Below are 14,780 nucleotides of genomic sequence, written 5' to 3' on the forward strand. Positions count from 1 at the left end.
CCACCAGGTAAGTCCCCATAACACAGGACTTTATTCCCCCTTCAAAATCCTCCCCATTTATTTCTGAGTCCCTAAGGTAGTGCACTATAAATTCCTAAAATTGCCTCCTAAGTCCCTATAAAAATCTGTTGGTGAGAGTCATAGCTGTTTTGTCTTACTACCTCACTGCTGCCACTGGCCATCACAAGAGCAATGAGATCCACATGGAGGTGCTGCCTTGTAGTATTCCCCAAGATTCCAGTGCTTGGAATGCCAGAACAGTTCAGTACAGAGGTGGGAAGAAGAGACACCTCTCTAACTCTATTTTATACTAAGTCACCTGGACACTGAAGCAGGTGAAGTTGTAGGCAGAGTCCCAGAAAGTCTTCATTGAATAGTTTCATCAGCCCTTTTAGCCCTTACCCACTCAGTTACAGGGACACTAACCCAGTCCACAGGCTAGATAAGGAATAAATAGTATATCATACCCTTCATAATGACAATAATAGTAACAATACTAACAGTTAATGACTACAAAGCACTTATTGTGACAGTCACTGTTCTAAGCATTTTACTTATATTTACATTTAATCCTTACAACAGTCCTATATTATATTCTTCCTTTTACAGATGAGTAAACTGAGGGATTACAGAACTTGCCAAAGGTCACACAGCAGGCAGGTGTCAGAGACAGGATTCAAATCCAAGTAGTCTGGCTCCACAATATCTATACTTAACTATCGTCCTATAATATTATTCCCATTAACCCTAAAATTTCCTTGTTTTCCATTAGTTAGAAAATTGACGTTCCTATTCAAAAAAGTTCAGGAAAACAGATGGCTACTACAATGGAACTGAAACTTAAAATACAGGAGAGTAATGGGGAGGTGGGCAAGGAGGTAGCTCTACATTAGCAGCAGTGAACCAATAGTGCTCTTGAGCCAATAAAGCTCGAATATCTAGATGGTATTTAAGTCATCACAAAAGTAGTCTCCCTATTTCTCTTTCTTTCTCTTGTTTCTCCTCCCCTTTTTATTTTAAAAGACCCTTTTCGCCCCCTCTGCAAAAATCTCTTAAAAATCCCATGACATTCAGATTTAATAAAGTGAATTTCCCTCCTCCTCCAGATTTATATACATCTTTACATAGTTATCCTCCTTTCAAAGACAGTTTTTGCCTTTTGAGAATTTAGCTTGTTTACATTTAATATATATTCACAAGGTTATCTCCTTCACCAAGACAGTCTTTGTCCTTTGAGAATTTACCTTCATGCTTATGCTTTGTTTTCTGTTTTTCTTGTTTTATGTTCCTTTTCATTCTTTTCTTATTTTCTCTTGGATTAAATAATACTTTAAAAAATTGTTACATTTTTCCCTTCTATTAGGTTGTATGCTCCACTTTGTTTAACCTTATTTTTAGTGGAAACATTAGATATTACAATATAAACCCTTGTCTTATTAAAGTTTAACATAAATGACTAACTTATTACTTTCAGACAATGCAAGAATCTTAGACCATATCATATCCATTTATTGCTGTTTCCTCTGGCTGGTGAGCAATACTTTTTTATTCCATTTTTCATGGATAGGTGCATCTATCTTTCACAGCTCCTGGTTTTATGCAAGGAACTCAGCTCCAAAATTCTGCTTGCATGGGTCTGAGGCTTTGCACCCTGTCCTCTCTGTGTTTCTTAAGAATTTCTAATTACATAAATTTTATATTATAATTTCTTTTAAGATCTACATTTTGTTACAGCTGTCTTTTATAAAATTTGATAAGTTGTATGGCAATTTTCTTGGACTTTGTTTTTCTCAACCAGAAAATTCTTAACCAGGAATTCCATGTGGATTTCTAAACCAACTGTTTTAGGAAATGATCTTTTATCCAAAAAATAACCTCACTTTGTCTTCAGTTACTGTTGAGGCTTTCTACCACATTCTAGAACCTGGGCTAATTTTATAACACAGATCTTCTTTTTAAGCTTTCTATGTCCATCTTATTATCTTGTCCTGAAGTCTATGATAAGTCTCTACTGTGAATCTTTCATTATATCTGTAATTCACATATACACAGATTTCAAGAAGTTCCCTCTTCAGTAAGACTTCTATGCTACCTTCTTGTATAAAAATGTACTTCCTTCCTGTACATTCACATCTTCCCTGGTAGGTTTGATAGCTGAAATCACTATATGATATTGATCTCTTCCTACCATCTAAAATGCTAGACCCTCAATTTCCGTCAAATATTCCAATCATCGTTGTATTACTTACTCTTCTACCACTGGTAAAAATCATTTTTACCACTGGTAAAAAGCATCCTTTTCTAGCCTGAAATCTAAAAGCCAAATCACACTAAATCTAAATCACACTACTTTAGAAATACATCTTCTTAAGAAATATTTCTTATCTATCTACCTATATTAGTTTTCTATTGCTGTGCAACAAATTACCACAAACTTAGTGGCTTAAAACAACACCTATTTATTAAAGCACAGTTTCCGTGGGTCAGAAGTCTGGGCAAAGTTTAGCAGGAACCTCTGCTCGGGATCTCATAAGGCTGAAATCAAGGTGTCAGCTGGGGCTGCAGTCTCATCTGATGCTCAGGGTCTTCTTCCAAGCTCATTCAGTTTTTGCCAGAATTTAGTTCCTTATAGCTAAAGAACTCAAAGTTACTATCATCTTCTTTGAAGCCAGGGGAACTCACCTTTCTGACTTTCTGTCTCTGATCTCCAAACTCTCATTTAAAGAGTAGATCTGATTAGGTCAAGCCCACCCAGGATAATCTCCCATTTGATTAACTCAAAGACAACTGATTATATGCCTTAACTACATCTGCAAAAATCTCCTTTGCCATATAATGTAACCTAATCATGGGAGTGACATCCTATCATATTCACAATCCCACCCACACTCAAGAGGAGGGAATTATACCAGGCATATATACCAGGGGGTGGAAATCTTGGGGACCAGATTAGATTTCTGCCTACCACACTAGCTATACAATTATGCAGTCTTGACCATCCATTTTTTACACCAAATTTAGATCCAGATATTTTATTTTCTGGAGAATTCAAATGCAACTACTTAAGATTAAATTTTGTCATCATTAAATACTGAGACTATTTTAAAGAATGTACCACAGTTTCTGATGGCAAATCCAGAGAGGAACTCAAGAAAGTGCTTTGAGAAGTGGCATTGTTATTAGAATAAATTACTACTTCCTAAAGTAAATATTTTCGGGGGGGGGGCGGGTATTCATTTGGATGTAAATGTTCTGGTATATTTCTTTTAAAAAGCATCAGCTACATCACTTCTGAGTTAGTTTATTGTCAGTTATTAGAAATAGATTATTTCTTTTAGCAACTGAATAATTCTTTAGAAATTAGGTCATAAAAAAGAACAAAGAACAAATGTGGTTATGTGTGTCTACACTACAAACATATACAAACTATGTAAATATTTAAGAATTTTATGTGTGTTTAGAGAAATATGAAGTAAAACATGTCAAAACTTAACCTTAAAGCAGTATAGATAAAAAACTATTGGTTAATTAAAAACTATAAAATTTTAGGTTATTGAATCTTTTAAACAATCTCTACGTATGATACAATGGATATGATAAATCACAGAATTACAAAGCTGGAAGGTACATTAAGAGATTAACTAAGCTTTTATCCTTTTCTGAAACAGTACTATACCTCATCTACATATAGGCTTTCTATTATAATCAAAAAGATTATCAGGGACAGATCTTAAACACTGTGGAAGTGACAACCCCCTTAATATCTCAGGCTAATATCTAATTATGCTTTACTCTCTGTGGTTTCCATTAAATCTAATTTACAATTTTTGTTGCACAAAGCAACAACTAAGTAAAGGTGTGAGGTCTGAAAGTATAAAATTATGCCCAGGGAGGAGTATAGAAAAAGCAGATAAATAGACCATGACAAGATTTAAAGGTATGATTCTAGTTTTGACAAGAGCAATTTTTCTTCCCATTTCTTCTGTTTTAATAGCATTAGTGAATCTTAGTGGCTTTTTATAGCAACTTGAGGAAAACTCCTAATAAAGTCATACTTGCCACTCTCTTACTCAAGGACTTCTACCAGGTGGTGCCGTCATTGCCCCCTTGTAATATCCCTCAGCTATAATTGCACCACATTGCCTTCCACAGTTCTTACATGTATGCCTTTTTGTCAATGGTGTTCACTCAGCTGATCTATACCCATTACTGTACACCTTTCAATCAGTAAGTATTTAATAAATATTAATCTGAACTCAGTGCTTACACTTTCTAAAACCCCTTCCATAATACAATAATTGTCTAGTGGAAGAGAGAAATGTTATACACATTGTCATGAATATAAATTTACAATTACTGACTATGATTAGTACTGTGAAGGAAAAGTCTTGGCTATCATGAGGGTCATCATGAGTTCAGAGGTTAGGGACATAGAGAAAATCTCTACAAAACGGTTCAAGCTGGCAAGACACATGCGAGGAGTTAACCCCACGAGATCCTAGTCATTCCTTATTCCAAATCATTCCCCCAGGTCCTGTGCAAGAACTGATGTATTGTTTTGCATATTGATATGTTTGCTTTGTGATTTATTATGTGATTTCAGATGATTTCATATCCCACTCTGCAATGGTAAGAGCCTTGTTTTAGCTCTTTTCACTGCGATACTCAACTAGCGACTAATACGCAGGAATTGTTCTTTGATAATTACGACATTGTGCAAAGGTGTGTCACAAAAATGCCATTGATAAGAAACATACACAGTTTAAGTAGTAAAATATAATAAAGCCAAAGCTAAGAGTTATGTCATGTAACGCTGAATATTTATCTAAGAGTCATTCCCCCCTTTAGATAAAAAGCCTAAGTTATGTTTGAATATTCACCCTCTTATGCCCATGGAAGGCATCCCCTGATCAGTTCCAGTGGGTAAATACTCAATGGTCTAACACCAGTGATGCTAGTTCCATTTCCCTTGCCTTGTGCTGGTCAATTAAGTAATTTTGGCCAATGAGAAATGAGGAGAAGTCTTTTGGAGAAAGGTTTTTTTGCGCTAATAAGAAAGAGATATAAATGATCAAATATGTCTTCTTTAGTTGGATATTGTTGAGTGAACATGTGATGAGCCTTGCAAGTAGGAGGAGTCAAACCTAATGATCTAGCCAATATTCTGAGGATGGCAGAGCGCAAGATACAAAGAGCCAGGCTATTTGATAACCCAGCAGAACCACTGAATTTAACCCTAGAACTGCCCTGCCTCCGAAGTTCCTGTTACATGAGACAGTGGACTGTTCACTTTTAAAGTCACTTTCAGTTGTGTTTCCTGTTACTCTCTGCTAATAGTAGCCTAACTTATACAATTAGATTTCTAATTACATTTGCTTTACTTTTCATTTTATTCAAAATCTTTATTAGTTTTGAATTAATTTTATGGTGGGCTAAAATATAAACTATATTTTAAAAATTTGACTTTTACTTAATCAGGAACACGTCACCAGAAATTTCAGCATAAGCATACAATGACATGGAGGCTTTTTCCCCTGTTTTTTGAAACACAAAGCATCCTTGGTGAGTTTAGATTTCTATGGCAGAAATCTGCACGTGGCTAATAATTCTATTCATAAGTAGGAAGTGTGGCTACTTTGACAGATCATGGCTCAATAACAAGCATGCAGGTCTAAGTTATCACACAGTTTGGATGTGAATTCAACATCAGGATAATGACAGTTGCCAAGGATTTGTGCTTGCTGTCGCTTCATACCAGTGTTGTCTGTCAAAATGTCTCTTTTTCTTATACAGAAGCCATAGAATTTTTATGGATAGCAATTACTTACAATATACAATGAAGTACATCAAATCTAACAACCACTCTTTAGCCCCTCATTATTTGGTAGTCTCTTTGTTAAATGTAGTCAACCATTTTCATCTAAATTATTTATTTACACTGTATATTTGACAAGCATATATTTCTCGCTTTATATTCTCATGGCATTTAAACCTTCCTGAAGAGTTATGGGTTTTTTTAATATTGTCATTTGTAAAACTTGTCTTTATCCTATTACCATTTTAATGGTAATTAAACTCTCTAATTGGAATAAATACAAATAAGAAAATGTAAACATGAAGGAAAATGACCCTAAGTACATTCAATAATAAATCACCAGCTTAAAATACTGGATAGCAGATAAAAGAAATAACCCCACATACGTTTGGTGCATGGAAACTTGTATAAAATCTGCAGTACACAAAGCACAAAGACTTCACTAATCGTCATCCTACCTTTCCCCCAATTTGATGAAAGAAATAACCTCTAAAGATATAAATAACTTTCTACAATTGCTAGATAAAGTGTGATTTAAACATCATGGAAAGTGAATAATAAAGTGGTAATAATATATGTGAACAATTTCCCCCAAATTTTATTCTGAACACTAGAAGAAAATGTAATTCTAGTTTGACCTAGAAATATTGGTAAAGATACCTTGATTGCAGAGCAATTTTCAGTTATTTTATAACACATAATAAGTCCAATTTTTATTTGTAACTCAACCACTGAATAATAACTAATGTATTTGTTCAAATTACACATATAATCTAAAGGAGATATTCAATGTCTGTTAAATTGAACTTGCTCGCTTTTGTAGAAGGAAATCTAAACAAGAAGAACAATTTATAATATCTGTAAAGGACCCATCTGAGTGTAGGATCACAGCATAAATCATCCCACACAAAGGAGAACAAGGATACTACTTCTGCTTGTGCAAAAGTGCAAAGGAATAAAAATAAAGTACATCTTAAATCTAAAGCCAGGGGAGGTTATAGATATTGAATAAGGATTTTCCAGAGGAAATTTAAATTTTCAAAAAGAAGCGATATAGTCTTTTAACATTTTTAAAGTAAGTAATATATTAATGTTTGGGTCTGTAGAGTTTTTTTTAAGGCTTGAAGGAAAAATCTGTAGAGTTTTTTTTAAGGCTTGAAGGAAAAATCTGAGAAAAAGTTATGAATTAGGAAAAGCGTAATTTGTTGGTCAATGGAGGTTGGAAACAGTGAAAGCATTGTCTTGCCTCATTAACCACTGGGCAGTGTTCCCCTCACTGCGTTCTGCTGCTCATCCCATGGTGGGAACTGACGGCTCAGCTTTGGAATGATGAGATTACTAAACTTAAACTGTCCCTAGAAAAGGCGATATAACCAAATGTTTATATTTCAAAAATAGTCTAAGACTGATTCCAATTCAGAATAGCCAAGAAGATAACTAAAATGACATAAAAAAGTGAATGAATAGATTAGGCACTGTTAGTCTCCTTGAAAGCAAGATTTGTCTGTGAAAAAGCAACCCAGATAATCTATAAGAAGAAGTTGCTGGCAATTCACTTTTAAAACTGATTTAAGTCCTAATGTAATGTACTAAAAATAATTTGTCCCCTCAGGGAACTAAAAGAGTTGTTATTACACTCAGCTGCAAGCAGGATAAAAAAAAGCACTATAACATTCTATTAAGAATACATACAGGGGGCTTCCCTGGTGGCGCAGTGGTTGAGAATCTGCCTGCCAATGCAGGGGGCACGGGTTCGAGCCCTGGTCTGGGAAGATCCCACATGCCGCGGAGCAACTAGGCCCGTGAGCCACAACTACTGAGCCTGCGCGTCTGGAGCCTGTGCTCCGCAACAAGAGAGGCCAGGAGAGTGAGAGGCTTGCGCACCGCAATGAAGAGTGGCCCCCACTTGCCGCAACTAGAGAAAGCCCTCGCACAGAAACGAAGACCCAACACAGCCAAAAATAAATATAAAAATAAAAAAAATTTAAAAAAAAGAATACATACAGCTGATTCACTTTGTTGTACAGCAGAAATTAACACAACATTGTAAAGCAATTATACTCCAATAAAGATGTAAAAAAAAAAAAAAAGGAAAGAAAAGAAAAGAAAATCATGAGGGACTTCCCTGGTGGTCCAGTGGCTAAGACTCCGCAATCCCAATGCAGGGGGCCTGGGTTCGATCCTTAGTCAGGGAACTAGATCCCAAGTGCTGCAATTAGAGATCCTGCGTCCCACAACTAAAGATCCCGCATGCTGCATCTAAAAGATCCCACAAACCACAACTAAAGATCCCACATGCCACAACGAAGATCCTGCATGCTGCAGCTAAGACCCAGTGCAGCCAAATAAATAAATATTTAAAAAAAAGAAAATCATGAAATTACATTCTTAGATGATCATCAGCTAAAAATTATTTTAAAAAAATTTTATATGTGGGATAGAGATATTAATTGTTTAGAACATTCTGTTAGTTTTAAAATGCAATTTTAATTTGGAAATCTTCCACCTCAGCATTTAGAGAAAACTTCTATAAATATAGCAGAACTACCCCTAGATACCTGTTATCAATAAATAATTGATTCTGCTTCATGCCTCAAAGGCTGACACCCTGTTCCAGGTCACCTGAGAATACATCAGACTACAGCTGGGTAGGAAAAGTTTCTTATTATGTTGTTTCCTTGAAGTAGCCACAGGAATGAAGCTAGACTTTTCCAGTCATCTGGCCTCCTAGTGGTAAGTCGTAAAATGGGAGAATCAGACCTTCTTTGGCACAATATATTGAACTCACACTGTTGGTGATTAGTTATCTTTTGTGGGGGAAGGCTCCTGGCACAGCAGTTTTTACTCTATTACAAACAAATGTAACATGAAGTGACAGAGGCAAAACATTGTAAGAACGCAAGAACGAGAGAAAATAAGGATAATATAAATATAATAAAAAGTAAATTAAAACCACAGATAATAACATGAGAATGAAGTGACTCATCACTGCATGGTTGCAAAGAATGGATTTAATATATGTGGGCAGATTTTGTACATGTACAGCGTGTTAATTAGTGAAGAAAAGCACGATCTCTGTAATATAAATAAAGGAACAACAAATTGACTATATTTTAATAATTATTTCTCATAAAAAGATCACAAAGATGGTGGAAGAAAGGTGGCAAGGAAAAAAAGGATGAGACAAGAGAAGATTTAACCTCAATCGGGGGAAAATGTCTTTACTCATAGAGAAAATTGCCTCTCACTGATAATCATATTAATACCAATGGATCTTAGATTACCATTAGCCTTTATGAACTTGACCCCTTTCAGGTTGAAATTCATCATTTTCTTTTTCATGAAAGTAGAAGACCTCTGGGCATTATCTTTGACTTTCTATTCAATTGCCAAGAAGAGGGTTACTTCATTTTCTAGGTACATCATAATCAAAGTTGATGGTAACAGACAATAGTGACAGAAAAGAAGTTAGGATCCAGACAAAGAAATAGAAGAAGCACATTTAAACGAACTATAAAAACCAGGTGGTAGGAAAAGTGTCAGATGAAAATAAAAGACTGATGTGTTAAAAAAAGGGCAAATAAAACCAGAGTTAGAGACTCAGAATCTAAGAAGGAATATGAGAAAAAAGCAGAAAGGAACTGAATAAATAAAATTACAGTTTCACAAAAGATATCACAAAAGATAGAATAAAAAGTGAATGTAGCACTATTTTGAAAAGTTAAAAATAAATTCTAAAAGCAATAAAAAATGTGCAAATACACATTATATTAGCATTGGCATTTGTATAAAGGACTACTTAAAAATTCTATTTAGAAATTTTTTTCCATTGTCTTATTGGGAGGAACCAATGTTTTTTCCACTGTCAATTGGGAGGAACTATCATGAGAAAACTATGTCTCTACAATATAACCATTGGGTAATGATTTTCTAAAAATTATCTAGCCATATAGCTAGCACACTGTGTCAATGATCTCATATGTTGCTAATATGCACTCATAGCTCAGAGGAATAAGGCAAAACAAAGGTTAGCTGAAAGTCTAGATTTCACTTTCACCTAAAACTTAGTGACATATAAAAAAAAAATCAATCTGTCCTAAGACATAAATATGACCTAGCATTTCTATAAGGAGATTAACACAATCCCTAATTTAAGAATAGTTTCTTCAATGCTTTTATAGTCCACATTTTCTTTTTAACGTAAAAACCATGGCATCACGTTTAGCCAGCCAGTAGTCAATACCTGACAGACACTTTTTTGCTCTTTCACTTTCTAATAGAGAAAAAACACAGGAAGAATACTTCTTGTCTTCTCTGCTTTATATTTCTGAGAAGTGCAGTAGAGTAGAATAGTTGAGTTTTGGCTGTGGAGTTAGGTACATTCGGGTTCAAACTGTACCTTCTCTACCTAGCAGCTGTGTGATCTTAATGAACCTCTCGAGGTCTTTGTTTCCTCATATATAAAAAGGAGATGTCTAAAATACTGTCTGCCTTGCATTCCTCCCAGAGTTGTTTTGAGAACTAAATAAATATAATGCAGGTTAAGCACTTAGCATGGTGAGTGGTATATAGCAAATAGCATCTGCCTTGCCATTCCTGTTGTTATCACTATCCTACCTGTCCGCAAGTCAGACTCTAGGAATAATTTATGTTTAGTGCATCGTCTATCTTTTTTCTTCCCATAAAATCGAAAAAAAAAAAAAATGGAAGGGCTGTAACCCAGGCAACAACCATCACATCTCCAAGTTATGTTTGACATAATCTCTACTAAATATTGAGCATTTACATAGACAACCTTCTTTAAGCACTTTTATCCCCTTCAGAATTCAGTTTAAGCTGCTGAAATAATATTCTTACCTCGGTAAATCATTCGAGATATATTTGTAAATTGGGTGAACGGTATCCCCATTGAAGGTGTCTTCAGGGTTGCTTCGCTGTGAAACCTCCGTGGCTTTAGTCAAGGGTGACAAAGGAGACCGAGAAAGCACTGCTCTGTGATCTTCTGTCATTGTCAGCTCAAAATGAGGAAGAATGTTACTTAATTTAAAATGTAAAATCCTCCTGGGTTATTAACTGAGGCTGGGTATTAATCACAATTTACTTCTCATCATATTCTAGAGCATGTAGCCACTGCTAAATGTGAAATCTCATTAGAAACGAACAGAGATGAGAGCCTAAAGGAAGACAAAAATATGAATCTAAGTCTTTGATAAGTATAATCCTATTTCAGAAAAAAATGATAATTTGTTGCAAAGTATTTTAATTTTTGCTATTTGCTAAAACATCGCTAATTATACAAACTTAACATGAGGAATAAGTTATTGAAAGGTGCAGCACAATGCTTTTTTTCGTTTTTTGCCCTTTCTCCTTCCTTTTTTGGAAGCTACCTTCCCCTTGATTCTGTTGGGAATTATGTGGCCATGCTTTCCTGGAAGTGAATGTATCCAAGGCTAGACAATCAAAGTACCTTCCCCAGACACAGGGATTGCTAAATCAGAGTTTAGATGGAGAAGACAAAGGAGTGCTCTGTTCTTTAGAATTGCTAGCTTTAAGAACAATGTAAACTTCTACCATTGAGAATGAAGCAAAAACAGGTGAAAGAAAAAGTGAGAGATGGAGAGAGATTAAAAAGTGAGAGATTCCTGGGGCTTCCCTGGTGGCGCAGTGGTTGAGAGTCTGCCTGCCGGTTCAGGGGGCACGGGTTCGAGCCCTGGTCTGGGAGGATCCCACATGCCGCGGAGCAACTGAGCCCGTGAGCCACAACTACTGAGCCTGCGCGTCTGGAGCCTGTGCTCCGCAACAGGGGAGGCTGCGACAGTGAGAGGCCCGCGCACCGCGATGAAGAGTGGCCCCCGATCACCGCAACTGGAGAAAGCCCTCGCACAGATACGAAGACCCAACATAGCCAAAACTAAATAAATAAATTAATTAAAAAAAAAAAAAAAGTGAGAGATTCCTGATGACAACATTTGAATCCCTGAACATCGCTATTAAAAACAACCACATCTCTTGAGTTTCCTGGGTATGTGAGTCAGCAGATTCCTTTTGGTTTGTTTAAGCTAGTTTGAGTTGGGATTCTATTTGTAACCTAGAAATCTTGAATAATGCACACAAACAACCTAAAATTTCTTAAGACCAAAACACTATGTTCATAAGAAATGATATCAATGAACGTCATAGGGTCCTTTCCAGGGTGTAATCACCCCATTCACATGCTGATACAAATAGCTGCAAAGTCTCAGGTCTGAGTATCCCACTAAGGTAAGGAGGAGTCCCAAGGTAACATGACGTATCACAGCTAAGGGAAGGATATTACTTGTAAGGTAATAAAAAATGCTACTTCACCTTTTTTCTGATATTCTGAAATAAACGCATTCATTCATCCACAGGTTATTTCTTGAGCACCTACAAAGTTCTTGGCATTGTTCTAGGCACTCAGAAATTTTTTAGTTAGCAAAGCAGAAAATATCATGCCCTTGTGGAGCTTACGTTCTAGTGGAGGCAGATGATAAATAATAAACATAAGATATCAGTACATCGTAAGAGGTTAAATGATAAATGCTATGGAAAAAGACTGATTAGGAAGTATAGTTTGGGAATATGAAGGTGGAGGGAATTGCAATTTTAAATAGGTTGGTCAGCATAGGCTTCACTGAGGTGGTAATATCTGGGCAAAGACTTGAAAGGGTCAAGGAAATTAGCCATCCAATACCCAGGAAAGAGTAAGAAGGCCGTAAGGTGGGGTATACCTGGCAGACGTGAGGAACAGCACAAGCAGATGAATAGGTGAAAAAGAAGAAATGTAGTTGTGATGAGGTTAGAAAGACAATGGGGGTGAGGGGGTGGAGATAGCATAGGGCCTTTAGGACACTGTCAGCACTTTAACTGAATTAGAGAGTCCATGGAGTGTTCGGAACAGGGGAGTTATATGACTTTTAAAGAAAGATAATTTTGGCTGCTTTGTTAAGAATGTACCAAATGCAACAAAATTTCAATGTCCTAATTTGTCCATATATTAATATCTTCTAATACTTGTATAAATTCTCTGTGGTAGAGACAGCTGTCTGCCAACATCCAGTCTATCCATTCCTTCCTTCTTCTATGATACTAGAATCCCTGATTTTTAACTGAGGCACATGGCTGCCCAAAATAAAGTCTATTTTCTAGTCTTCCTTACAACTTGGTAAAGCCATATAAAACAAGCCTAGCCAATCAAATATTAGTGGAAACAATCTATGCAGGTGAGTTCATCTTTCTTTTCTCTCCTTTCTGCTACCTAGAATGAAAACATGAAGGCTGGCACTAGACAGGTCATCTTTATCTTTGATATGATGCTAGGAATGAAAACCATGCCCCAGGGAAGATGGAAGCAGTATGAATCTCTGACAACATGGAGTACCATATCAACTCTAGACTACCTACCTCCAGACTTTTACTTTAGAAATAATTTTCTAGCTTGTGCAAAACAATGTTAATTTGGGTCTTCGTTGTTTGCAGTTGAACCTAATCCTGAAACTCCTGATATTCCTTGAACTAAGTTGCTTTCAAAAACCTAAAATATATGACATTGGCTTAGACTTAAGAAATGGAAAGAACACTAGGATGGCTTGGAATCTAAATTTAACTGAGAGTCCAGTAATTTGGGTCTTTGGGTCCTTTTAGGCTCACCAAGCTTCCCCAATCGCGTAAGACGATTCCTTAAGGTAAATCAATCAATCAATCAATCTCTCTCTCTCTCTCTCTCCATATATATATATATATATATATATATATATATATATATATATACACGTACACATATATACATGTACATATGTATATATGTATATATATAATGTATTATATTAATATATTATTAATGTATGTATAATTATATATTAATTAATGTGTGTGCATTTATATATACACACACATACATCCTGTTGGTTTTGTTTCTATGGAGAACCCTGATACCCCTCTTTCAAAGACCATGTCAGTCTGCAGGCTGAGCTAGAACTAGAGCCAGAAAGACCTTCCCGAAGCATGGACCAGTAGAGCCAGTCAGATGATGGAACGCAATGCGATCAGTAGTGTTGATGTGGGTCAGTAAGGAGCTATGGCAACCACAGTAACACCAAAAGCACCAGCAGCAAAAAGAGACAAACTGGCCAACAGTCTCCTCATTCGGGAGAGGGCACCTGAAGGACTACCTTCTTGAACTATGATTAACTCCTTAGATAATCTACAACACAGGAAGCTCAAAGAGTCTGATGCTAGACTTGCTGCTAGTTAAGCTTGTGGAAGAATAAAAGAACTATAATATAACTTATACTCACAAGTATTACAGAGGAATACATATCAATAACACGTAAGATCATGTCTTTCTCTGCCACTTTCTAGCTATGTGACCTTGAGTCTTATAACCTTTCTGAGCGTCGGTCCTCTCATTTGCAAAACCAGTTGTCCGCATGGTTATGAGGATTAAATAAACAAAACTGTGAATGTGAAAGCGTTTAGCATAGTGCTTGCCACATGGTAGACATCCATTAAATGTTAGGTGAATCTGAATCACTATCAAAGTAAGAAACGGTATCTCTTTCTACATAGTTTAATAAGAGAAGGTACTTTTCTCTGCCCAGCACACCTCTGGTCTTCCAACTGGAGACTAAAGGGCTGTTGCCCTTCACAGTCTCCCTCCCCCTTTAAGTCTCACAACAGGAGGGCTGAGGCTTCCACAACAACCATTGCCTGCTCAGTTCTCATAGATCAGGTTCTTCTTAATTGCGGAATGCTTACAAGTGAAAAAATCCAACTGTGCATAGAAAGGAAGATCATATAGAGAGTAAATCACCTTGCAGAACGAAATCCCTTGAGTATCCTGGCGTGTTTATTATATAATCCAATTATTAAAAAATAAAAAAATTTGCACTGAACTACTCAAAAATATCTCTTGAAATATAGCAATAGCTTTACTTTTTACTTAATG

The 14,780-nt window shown here is 36.1% G+C and overlaps 1 protein-coding gene across 5 annotated transcripts in view; it reads right to left on the reverse strand.

Moving 5' to 3' along the window:
- The window catches only part of DCDC1 (doublecortin domain containing 1), a 476,122-nt gene that overhangs the window by 437,666 nt on the left and 23,676 nt on the right, over positions 1 to 14,780 (reverse strand). For 2 of the 5 annotated variants that reach the window (XM_068555097.1, XM_068555100.1), the window contains exon 2: positions 10,673 to 10,830. The exons of 1 other annotated variant lie outside the window; for it this stretch is intronic. In XM_068555097.1, the coding sequence (XP_068411198.1) occupies positions 10,673 to 10,830 (158 nt within the window). Of the gene's footprint in view, positions 1 to 10,672; positions 10,990 to 12,160; positions 12,212 to 14,780 lie in introns of those variants that run through there. 2 more of the 5 variants (XM_068555099.1, XM_068555098.1) reach the window with 2 other exon arrangements.

The sequence above is a fragment of the Eschrichtius robustus genome, chromosome 11 (genome assembly GCF_028021215.1).
Source record: "Eschrichtius robustus isolate mEscRob2 chromosome 11, mEscRob2.pri, whole genome shotgun sequence".
Taxonomy (NCBI): domain Eukaryota; kingdom Metazoa; phylum Chordata; class Mammalia; order Artiodactyla; family Eschrichtiidae; genus Eschrichtius; species Eschrichtius robustus.